This window comes from Stegastes partitus, unplaced genomic scaffold (genome assembly GCF_000690725.1).
Source record: "Stegastes partitus isolate 25-593 unplaced genomic scaffold, Stegastes_partitus-1.0.2 Scaffold3, whole genome shotgun sequence".
Classification (NCBI taxonomy): Eukaryota; Metazoa; Chordata; class Actinopteri; family Pomacentridae; genus Stegastes; species Stegastes partitus.
In genome coordinates this window covers 150,434-161,868 of record NW_007577734.1, presented here as the reverse complement: position 1 = coordinate 161,868, position 11,435 = coordinate 150,434, and the positions used below count along the sequence as shown (strand labels likewise).

Here is an 11,435-nt window from a genome sequence, read left to right as displayed (position 1 = left end):
GATCCTCAAAGGCACAAATTCTGAAGTAATGTCTTCCCAGCTTGAGATCAGCTGTTTTATTCATTTCTTCTGGCAAAATCAGGCTGAATCTATTTTAGATCGCGTTGAAAGCGCTACAGTCAGCTAGACGGACGTCTCAGCTTTTTGATTGACACCTAGTTTGGCCAATACGAGGGCTTTGGGGGGTGAGTGACAGCCTGAAGAGCCAATGGAGTGTCTCAGACAGTCAACCCGGTACGGACAAGTTCCACCCTTGTAGATTCGACCAGTGGGGTTGCAGACACTCTCTGACGCTGTAAACTTGTAGCCAGTGAGCAGACGAACACGTGGATGTGTCGGAAGGCAGGATTGTGTGTGTGTGGCGGTATGGGATCGGCCAGTTACCACTGTGAAGTAAATCATCTGATACCGTAATTTCGTCCAGTATCGGCGAGATACCGATACCCAGTATCGGATCGGCGCATCTCTAGTTGCTACATACATCTTTTATTTGATTTTCCTGAAAAATTGCCATGAGTCCCCTGCCTTCGCCCCAAGTCGGCTGGGATAGGCTCCAGCCCCCCCCCCGCGACCCTAGTGAGGATCAAGCTGTGTATAGATAATGGCTGGATGGATGGAATTGCCATGAGCACTTTACGTAGAATTCCGTTTGCTGCCTGCTATGGGCAACAGAGTCAGTCAGGAAGGTCTAATCTTTTAGGCTACGTTCTTTTTGCACATTAGCAATAAAAATAATACATGCAAAGTGCTACACGATTTTCAATATAGCAACTTTACCACTGCTCGTTATTTTAACATATCAGCATTCAGTTGTCAAAAGCACTGTTCCGTGAATGAGCGGATAAAGATGTGAATGAAGAAAGGGTTATTTTAAAAAATGTTTATCAATTAAACATTTGAAACTCAGAAAATTACTTTTTTCTGGTTTTTATTCATTAAATGTTAAGTTTGGTAAAAATAAATAAATAATAAATAAATAAATTTTAAAAAATCATGGAGTTTCTATACAATGATGTGAATGTTAAATGCCGATGATTTAACTTCTGTGGAACAAACACTATGGTTCTTTTGCTTTATTGATATTAGATTATTTTTTTTTTGCCAGGTCATCAAATTTAAATATTAATGATCAAAATAAATCTCTGAATCACCTCTATAAAATAATGGTTAATATGGATTATGTAAACCTTCTCAGTTTGTTGTTTATACCCCGAAGCAGTCTTGATGACCTCCAAATTCGGCATGTTTGCTGACTGAGTATAAAACCACTTTCTTCTTAGGTGGAACCTGGAGATGGAGCGAATGAATGCTGCATATGAGGGTGACCTGGTTAGTCAGTATTTCTCTTTTTCATCCACTAACAGGAGCAAGCATATAATATTTCACCATATTTATCTTGACAGGGCAAGTACCTTTTAACCCTCTTTTCTTGTAGGACTTATCAGTGTACAATGAGGATCCTGATGTGGTGAAAACAGCCAGAGGAGATGAATTTGATCAGGTGAGATCTGATGGATTTATTACATCATTCAGTTGGTTACAAACATCCAGTCAAACTTTTGGTTGTGTCCTCCACAGCCATGTGAAGCCTCAGTGGATGAATTGCCTGAAATTGAAGAAGAGAAGAAGACGCTGGAGGATGAACTAGTTTAAGGAGTCGAGGATGTTTGCTCTGTAAACACAGACTGTTGTGGTTAAATAAACATCTGATACTCGTCTGTCGTGTCCTTTCAGAATGAACATGAGCGTTTTTTATCTCTAAAAATACATTGCTGGGGAGGGTTAAGTAATGATAGCAGGCCACACATGATCGTTTTCCCCACTGAGCTCCGCCCCTTTTACGCACGCCTTTTTGCGCAGCTCCTCGGAGTGGCTTCAGTGAAGCAGCGCTGCAGGAGGTGGCAGCAGGTTTTAGCTTTAGTCTAGTCGGTAGGAAGCCTGAGCTGTCAGGTCGGTTCGAGCCCGCACAGAGAGCCATAAAGGATCCGAGACATGGAGGAGACGGGCGGTGTTAGTGCATACGGGGCTGCGCTCGCAGGAGGAGGCTTCAACTTTTTCAACTTCGTCCGACAACCGCAGACCATCGTGAGGCTGCTCAGCTGGGTGAGTACACCGATCGGGCAGGATTGTGTGTGTTAAAGTCGCTGCAAAGTTTCAGATGAGGCAGAAAGAAGGTTCGGCCTGCGCTGTGAACAGGTGCGTCTGGCCAGGAGCCCCTGAGCTGTGGAGTGGTTTGACGTTATATTTGTTATTTCTGCTTTAATGCAGCGTGTCCACCGGGAGTCGAGTTTCATGCAGCTGCTCCGTGACAGCGGCTCGGTGACAGCGCAGGGCAACACTGCTGCTGCCAGAGGACAAAGACACAAAACCGTCACACACACAGACCCTCACTTCCTGAAGCACAGCACAAGCTAAAAAATAAAGCTAAATATAAACTGTTTGGTCCACTTTTGATGTGTTTTAACTTGCATAGGGCGCGGTAATGTTGGTAGTTGTCATTCTGAGGAGGTCATACAGACACATGTTTACACAGAGAGGGGAATTCATGCACCTGGGACAGTTCTGGGAAGCTGTCTCACACCCCTGATCACCTGTTGCTAGGCAAACTTTATGGCACAGATTTGTTTTTGTGATTAGGACACTGATGTGCAAAGTTCACAATGAATCTCAAAGGCACACTTGATACTCTGAGTGAAATACTCTGTTGTCCTACTCTGGGTAACTACCAGCACAGAGACTGAAGGTTTAAACAGGTTTGTCCGTCCTTGATCTCAACATCTCCCTGGTAAAAAGGAAATCATATCTTCTCACAGATGCTACATGTGGTTTATTGTGATCCGTTTGGTTACCCCTCTGAAACAGATGTTTGGGTTTCTTTGCTCCCGTCTTATTTTGACTCCCTGAGAGCTCATTTTTCGCTGCAACGTAAAGTCTTGCACCTCCATGACTGGAGGTGGAGAGAACTCAAACATGTTTTCTGTGTGGTATGATCTAAATCATAAAAAGGACAAACCCAAAAGTAGAATTTATTTATTTATTTTGCAAACATTGAGAATACATGATATCAAGATGCACATTATTGGTCCAAGTGCCCACAGGTATTACCTATACTGGAGGAAAAATATTGGTGTTTGGAAAACTGTGCAAGTGTGTAAGAGGGATTATGTGTGTGTTGCTGGTAAACAGCGGCTAATAGGTAAGGTGATACCTGCCTCTCCCCGGCTGACCCTCATTCTTACTCTTAGTCATGCTGATCTGCCTGTCAGCTGTGCACAACTCATCTCATATTCATTCTGACTAGATCACCGTGTATCTCTGGTGATTTTTATCCTGCTTCTCTAAGGCAAAACCTGTGGTGCAAGGGTGAATTGTTCGCTCTGCAACTCTGCCTACAGGTCCCATAATGCACCACACCTGCTTTTGTAACAAGGGAAAATCTGCAAAAGTGCATCAAGTCAAACTCGTTTGGTATCTATTTGAGATCTGTCGCTCAGCACGCCAACACTTTCTGCATGTTCATTTACAGAAACATCCATCTGCTCCTCCAAAAATCCCCATCTCACTTCTGTCTCATGTTTAGGAACTCTCACTGTATTTGCTTCCCTAATGGTTGGTCTCCGGCTCATTTTCTGTATCACTGGGCTCGTCCCACCAGCAGGATTGCAGTCTCTCTTCCTTCCCACCGGTTAAACAGTCCCTCTCTGTCTTCCTCCCAGATCTCATTATGAGTGTTGTTAGGGAGCTGGTGGCATCTCTGGAATCACATGGCAGGCAGCTGCACTCAGAAGTAGGTCACATGGTTAGGTGGGTAATCAGAGCAGATATCAGCGGCCAACCACGGGAAGGTCAGAGGAACCAGGCAGAAGTTGGCAAGATGAGCTCGAGAGCCGAGGGATGTTTTAAGAGCAACTGATAAGAAAATACTCTTTTTTTTATGATGCTGTTTTAAGACAAAACTTAGCCAGTTTCTAAAAGTAAAAAATACAATAGATGTAAATGTCAAAGATTCCATGTTGTGCCTCCTTTTCAGCAAATTATTACAAGTGTTTCAGTTTCTAAGCTGAAAATGCGACAAAGATGGTTCATTTTACCATAAGAGTGTAACTCTTGGTTTTAGCCCTGTTTTGAGTTCCTGTGTTTGTAGCTTTAATTTCAGCTGAGCTGCTGCTGTCACTTCATCCTTCAGGAAGAAGACTCTTTTTTATTTTTTATTTTTTTTTAAATTAAAAAACAAGTGCATTTTGACAAACATGGCTTCTTTGATGTCAATGTAGACAGAAATGAGTGGGAACAAAAAAAGTGCAAAAGTCAGCCCGTTGCTTATAGAGTGTGCAAGGGAAGGAGTTCAAAGTCTATGGGGGAATTACATCAATTCTTCGCCTGGGAGGTATTCAGTAAAGTAGGATTGCAATTTGACAGCTTTTTTTTTTTTCATTCGGTCCAAAGATTTCAAATACAATTTAAGATCATTTTTGAAGAAGGAAATAATAGGGGAACATCTTTGACATTTACATTTGTGAATACAGAATTTAGCAATACATAGAATTACATTAAGACAGAGTTCTTCTTTTTTGTTATTTACCAGAATACCAAATGTTACATCATCTCTTGAGAAATTGACAGGTGTTGAAGGAAAAAAGGATTTTACCCATTCATACAAGTCTATTCAAAATTTTTGAACAATGATACAATCAAAAAATAAATGGTCAGTAGTTTCTATATTTGTATTACAGAAAGTACAGTTATTTTCCTGAATATTGAAGTATATTCTTAATAATTCTTTGGATGGATAGATATCGTTCATAATTTTGAAGTGTGTTTCTTTCACTTTGGGAGCAACTGGAAATGATAAATACATCGTTCTGAGTTTCGCTGTAGTCTTTTTGTCAAATTTGGATAGCATGCCGTTTTTATTTTGAAGTCCAGGAAATAATTCATTGTTTAAAAATTTTCTAATAAATGAGTTATTACATTTTTTGTTAGAGATTGGCAACCCATGTATCTTGGGAGTGGGTAAATGTGTTTTAGTTATAATTTGGTTGACTAAAGAGTTTTTGGATAGAAAAATAAATTCTTTAGGCAGTGCATTACGTAAACGTAACAATTCTAAATGAGAGGTGTAAAAGTTGTATTTAAAACAGAATTGCTCGTAATTTAAAAGATTTCCTCTATTGTTCATAAGGTGAAAAACTGACCAAATATTTTTTTCAAACCATTCTTTGTAAAATAAAGATTTGTTGCAATGTAGGACATATCTGTTGTTCCAAATTACAGTTGTGTGTGGAGAGAAGTTATGAACGTACAACATTTTCTAGTAGAGCAAAATTTGTTTATGGAACTCTGACAAGGATATGGGAGGCTTTTGGATATCAAAGTTGCAAACAAGTAAAAGGTTTAAACCACCTAATTAAAAAAAAATGTTAAGGATACAATACCATAGTGAGTTACAATTTTTTATCCAAGATTTTATCCAATTGATCTTTAATGTTCCATTGAGGCAATCTAAATCATTACTTTTAGACCACCTTCACTGGCTTCTTTGATCATACGGCCTTTCTTCATGTAATGTGGCTTATTTCGCCAAATAAAGTTGTAATTGATCTGGTTAATTGATTTTGTTAAGTTGTTTGAAATTGGATTTGAGTATGGGGGTAAATACATCGGGATAAACATTCAATTTTTGTCAAATATATATGTCCTAGAATTGATAAATCTCTTTGGAGCCATATGTTCAATTTAGTTTTACATTCTTTAAGTTTATTTTCTATATTAGATGTTTGGCATGCTGTTTTGTCTTTATTGAGCTGGACTCTTTGATATTTGATATCAGATTTTATTGGTATATTGCGAATGTATTTATATGGAATATCATGGAGAGAAAATATTTTACATATCTTAAGGTTTAGTCATGGACCTGAGGCCTTGGAAAATTTTTCAATTTTTTGAATAACTTTTGGGATTTGCATTTCATCTTTTAAGAATAATGTTGTGTCGTCAGCTGAAGAAGACTCTCTCTGTGTCTGTGATTGACGGAGCAGAACAAAACAGTTAAGGAGGACCTGAGGGGTATACTACGAAGCAAGTTTGACATAGCCAGGCATTCTTTGTGTAAGCTGAATCGACAAAACCGAAAGCCCCAGCCAGAGATTATGGGTATCACAAAGGTGGTTATAAACTTTCAACTCAGACTTTCTGCTTCAGACTCTGTGCGCGTTCACATAAAAAGGGGCGTTTAACGTGTCACGTGACTCTTCTTCTGCACAAACTGAAACGATTGAGTGCAGCTGCTTCAGTCAGCATGTTGTTTTAACGGAGAACAATGAGGAATATATAATTTTTTAAAAATGTGACGGTAAAAAGTGCTGCTACTGCAAATGGTGCAAGACAGGAATGCTGGTAGAAAAATATTAAACATGTATTTTGCCGATTTATTTCCAACTGACAGCTGCATGTTAAAGTACTAGTTAAAGTACATTTAGGTCTGACACTGTCCCATAGTGCAGTATATCCCTTTACTAATTATTCATTGTTCCCAGGCAATAACGGATAAGCAATCTATTGTAGATCTTTTTAATGAACACTTTGTTTCTGCCGGATACTTGTTTGATCGCTTGTTTCCTGGTTTGAAATCTAATGTCCTGCCCAGCTCTTCTACGACTGAAGAGGCTCCAGGTTCCCATAGTTTTTCTTTTGAACACATTTCTGCTGCCTGTGTCCTTAAGGCTTTAAAAGCTATTGACCCTAAGAAGCCTCCAGGCCCTGATGGTCTGGAACCCTATCTCCTGAGACTCTCAGCTGAACTTATAGCTGAACCAGTGGCATATATGTTTAATTTGTCCCTCTCCACTAATTCTATCCCTAAATCTTGGAAGGAGGCATATGTTTTGCCCATTTTTAAAGGAGGGGATCCCACTAACGTTGACAACTATCGGCCAATTTCAAAACTCTCAGTGGTTGCTAAAATTATGGAATCCCTGGTGAATGATCAATTAAAGGAGTTTTTATTAAAAAGTGGTCAGCTTAACCCTGTTCAGTCTGGCTTAAGATCTGGTCACAGCACAATAACTGCTGCCTCCAAAGTGCTGAATGACTTAACTCAAAACCTTGATAATAATAAACACTGTGCAGCAGTGTTTGTTGATTTATCCAAGGCATTTGACTCTGTGGACCACACCATCTTAATTAATAGGCTTCATGATATTGGCTTGAGTCTCAATTCGGTTAATTGGTTCGCTAGTTATCTTTCGGACAGGTCCCAGACAGTCCTTGTCGATGGGCAGAGGTCATCTCCTAAGTCAATTGCTCGGGGTGTGCCCCAAGGTTCCATTCTGGGGCCCATCCTGTTCATGATCTATATCAACAACATTGGCAGAGATATAACAGATTCTGATTCTTCTAACTTTCATCTGTACACTGATGATACAATTGTTTATTCTTGTGTTTCCTCTCTGTCTTGCGCTTTCCACCACTTACAAAAATTGTTTACTTTGATTCAGGCCGACTTTAAAAACCTTAAGCTGGTCTTAAATGCGAGTAAAACAAAAGTTATGCATTTCTCTAGATCACACTCCAGGCCTCCTGCTCCTAACATCTCCACTGCTGAGGGAAAGTGCATAGAACTAGTGGATTCCTATAAATACCTTGGCTACCTACTTTGGCTTAATTCCAGACTAACCTTTTCCACTCATTTGGACAGACTTGTCAAAAAACTCAGATTAAAGCTAGGTTTTTATTTTAGAAATAAGCAATGTTTTCACCTCGCTGCCAGAAGGAGACTTGTCATGACTACCTTTTTCCCTGTGATTGATGATGGTGATGTTCTTTATATGCATGCCCCTGCTGCATCCCTTAAGGTGTTAGACACTGTATATCATGGTGCCTTGCGTTTTATTCTAAACGCCAAATCTCTCACCTATCACTGTCTCTTATATGAAGGGTCTGGACTGACATCACTCCATTACCGCAGATGGCTCCACTGGCACATTTTCATCTACAAAGCCATCTTAGGGTTTCTCCCTTGCTATTTAAATCGCCTCCTTGTTCGCTTTACCAGTGGGTACAGCCTCCGCTCCCAGGACATTTTACTGTTCTCGGTCCCTCGTGCCTTCACTGCATTCAGGAAGACTGCGTTTTGTTACAATGCCCCTTGGTCCTGGAATTTGATCCAGAAAATGCTCAAATTGTCTGACCTTGTTTCCTTGGGAGATTTTAAATGTTTGTTACAAACTGTAAAAAAAGAAGTCTGTAGCTGCTTTAAATGAGTTTTTATGTACTGTATGTACTCCATGTATTTATGCCTTATAGTGATGATATATTACTTAGCTTATTTTTGTGTTTTATTGTTGTAAACCTTGTTGCTGCCCTCTTGGCCAGGGCTCCCTTGTAAAAGAGATGTCAATCTCAATGGGACTCACCTGGTTAAATAAAGGTTAAATAAAAATAAAATAATATCCCTTTATTGTTTGGCCCAATCAGAGTGAAATGAATGTTATTGATTGAATATTCTCTGTAATAAATACCAGTAGAATAATCAATTTTCTCAATACCAGCACTGTAAACGGACTTGACAGAAAATCAGAGCCAAACATAAAAACATATTTATGTGATTTCTGTATCACTGGTCGTTGTGGTGATATGTGATATACATTCGCCCGCAACCTAACCGTCCCCCCCGCCACCACTTTCACCGATGGTGGCAACAGAACTGTGACCGCCAACGTAAACTGGCATCAGCAGCAAAGTATTGCATGTGCGGAGCGCTCGGTCTCCGTCTCCACCGACTGTGTGCAATATTGTACCTACATGGCTTCAATCAGTGATATTAGTACCACACACATCTCAGCATGTTAGCAGATAAAACACATTCCCATCAGCTGAGAATCTGTATCGCTCATAAAAAATAGCCAGGAAACGATCTGGTTAAAGGGAGACGCTCTTTCCAGCCGATTTAAATCCGAAACTCTGAACATAACCTGCTTCCGACCAGGTTAGCTCAACAGCATTACCATGGAGATCTAGCTAGGTAAAAAGAGAGCCACCTTCATGTTACTGAAAACTCTGGCTTTACGCTCAACATACCTCGCTAACCCACAAATCTTGCTCGGTGGTACAGCCCTCAGGGCTTCTAACTTTCCCTCAGAGTCACAATTTTACTTGGAAATTGTTGTGATGTGAGCATTATTAAGTTAATCTTATCAGAATAAGAGCAAGTGCTATGCGCCCACCAGGGGTCGATGTTCCTTATGTTGCATTTATTTTGAAGGAGACTTCTGCTCTGATGGACACTGCCGCCCCTGGCGTTGTTGTATGTTTGACCTCCAGCCAAAAGACATGTTAGCAGAGTAGCTCTGGTTGTAATGCTAAGTTTGCCCTTGTTTATATAAAGTGCAACTTCGGCTACGTTGCTGTCAAGTGGTTCTTTTCCAGCTAAAGTTACCACAGAAATATTGTTGTATTTACTGCACAGCTGTTGTATTAAACTCTTCTGTAAGTTTTTCAGATGCGGTTAGAAAATCAGTTATAATGGAAATGACTCTGAAGTGACTGCTGGTTAACATGTAGTGTTTATGTGTTGCGTTTCAGTCACTATTTCATACATTCTGCTGTTGTCTAACAACAGAAACAGAAAAACAATAAATGAGGACAGCTTTATTGGTATTTTCACTGTATTAAAATGCAGCATATGTGAGCACAGAGGGCAGGAGAGCAACAGCAGATATAAACCTTGTCGAGGTTTAGGTGGCACCAAAGGACAACAGGTGATTTGAAAATGCAAAAACCCAACCAGTCCTTGTTTATTGGATTTTTAATTTGTTTACAATATCTCTGAATGTATCTCAGCTTTACAATTTCTAGTTCTGACCTTTGGGCCTATGATCAAAGGGAATGATAATGTAGTCACAATAGCTGCACACTGTAACAGCAAGAATTTTCCTATCGCTGTAGTCACATTGACTTTAAAAAATAAAAACAGTTTAGAGTTAGCAGAAGCAACTATAGAAAGCAAACAAACCTGGATTGTAAGGCAGGATCTTTATATTCTGACATCTCTTATTTTACATTTTTATAGTTTTTTATTTTGATGGTGGCCACAGTTTGTTGTAGTCTTTCAGTGATTTTCTCATAGTGGAGCCTCAGATAGCACTGGAGACAATTTTAATACCAGATGTACTAGTTTCTTTAACTGCATCCTCAAGGAATAGTCTTCTAAAGTAAAGCACCTCAATACATCAAACAAAATTAGACTAATCACATATTTCTTTTAATGTGTTTTAAGTCTGCTAGTAAATGTCCACACAGTGCTTTCATGAACTGAAACCAGAGGCTGCCTGGAAGTTGAGCTTTTGAAAAGGGTTAACAGTAATGTAAAGTATGCAAATTGCAGTTAATGGGTAAACTTGAAAAGCTTTTCTAGCTTGGACAGGTTCTTCTTGTTTGTTTGCATATCATTAAAAGCTTAAAAACACTGTTCCTTCACTTGTCCTTAATGGCCACTTTCTCTTTTTGTCTGTGTCACTGCAGGTATTTGCTGTTGTGGTGTTTGCATGTATTACAACAGAGGGATACATCAACCCTATCCACAGTGCTGAAGCTAGATGCATCTTCAACCAGAATGACTCTGCGTGTCAATACGCTGTGGGCATCGGGGTGATTGCCTTCTTGGCATGTGTGTCCTTCCTGGTGTTGGATGTTTACTTGCCTTTCATGAGCAACGCGCAGGAAAGAAAGTATGCTGTCATGGCTGACCTGGGATTCTCAGGTGAGCAGATTTTATACTTCACAAGGGCTTTAAAGCTGCACTAATCAATATATTCTATTAACTGTCAAACAAATGTGTTGAAAAATGACACTAATAGTGGCAAACTCACAGAGATTTATCACCAGACTTCTCTGTTCTTCACCACTTTATGTGTTTTAGCTTCTTGTTTTTGATTGAAAAACTGAAATTGCAATATTTCCAACAGTCCTTGAACTCGTCTGCGATGTGCAATCACTCGTCATTTATCACTTTATTGTGCACATCTCAATTAACAAAATTGTGCACTCCTCAGCACAACTGAAAAGCCATTAGTGCATGAGCTGTAGCCAGCAGTCACATCACAAAATTTCAAGGACTTTTCAACTTAACTGGTGTGAACTGCAGGCAGTGTTTACACAGAGCAGATGGAAGACAGGTATGCAAACAAAATTTTAAAAAAAACTGTAAGCACTAAATATTTACAAGACGCAAAAGCCACCATTTTTTTCAGTATTGGGAAATTGTAAAAATGTTGACATGTTCATTCCACGGTTTTTCATTTTTTGTAAGATAAATAATCAAAGAAGTTCAAGTTTTGTTCCTTTTTTTTTTTTTTTTTTTAAAGAGAAGATGAAAAGTGATAATCTTGGCATTAGTGTGGTGTCATACTGCACCAAATACATTTTGAGTTCTCTTT

The 11,435-nt window shown here is 39.5% G+C and overlaps 2 protein-coding genes across 2 annotated transcripts in view; both read left to right on the top strand.

The window, feature by feature from the left end:
- Positions 1-1,727, top strand: part of LOC103353454 (uncharacterized) — a 19,797-nt gene extending 18,070 nt beyond the window's left edge. The window contains exons 11-13 of the mRNA XM_008276447.1: positions 1,281-1,329; positions 1,436-1,501; positions 1,579-1,727. Coding sequence (XP_008274669.1) covers positions 1,281-1,329; positions 1,436-1,501; positions 1,579-1,653 — 190 coding nt within the window. The 3' untranslated portion in view covers positions 1,654-1,727. The remainder of the gene's footprint in view (positions 1-1,280; positions 1,330-1,435; positions 1,502-1,578) is intronic.
- Positions 1,728-1,856: 129 nt separating this feature from the next.
- syngr2b (synaptogyrin 2b) overlaps positions 1,857-11,435 on the top strand; it is a 20,254-nt gene continuing 10,675 nt past the window's right edge. The window contains exons 1-2 of the mRNA XM_008276436.1: positions 1,857-2,103; positions 10,522-10,759. Of these exons, the coding sequence (XP_008274658.1) occupies positions 1,993-2,103; positions 10,522-10,759 (349 nt within the window). The 5' untranslated portion in view covers positions 1,857-1,992. The remainder of the gene's footprint in view (positions 2,104-10,521; positions 10,760-11,435) is intronic.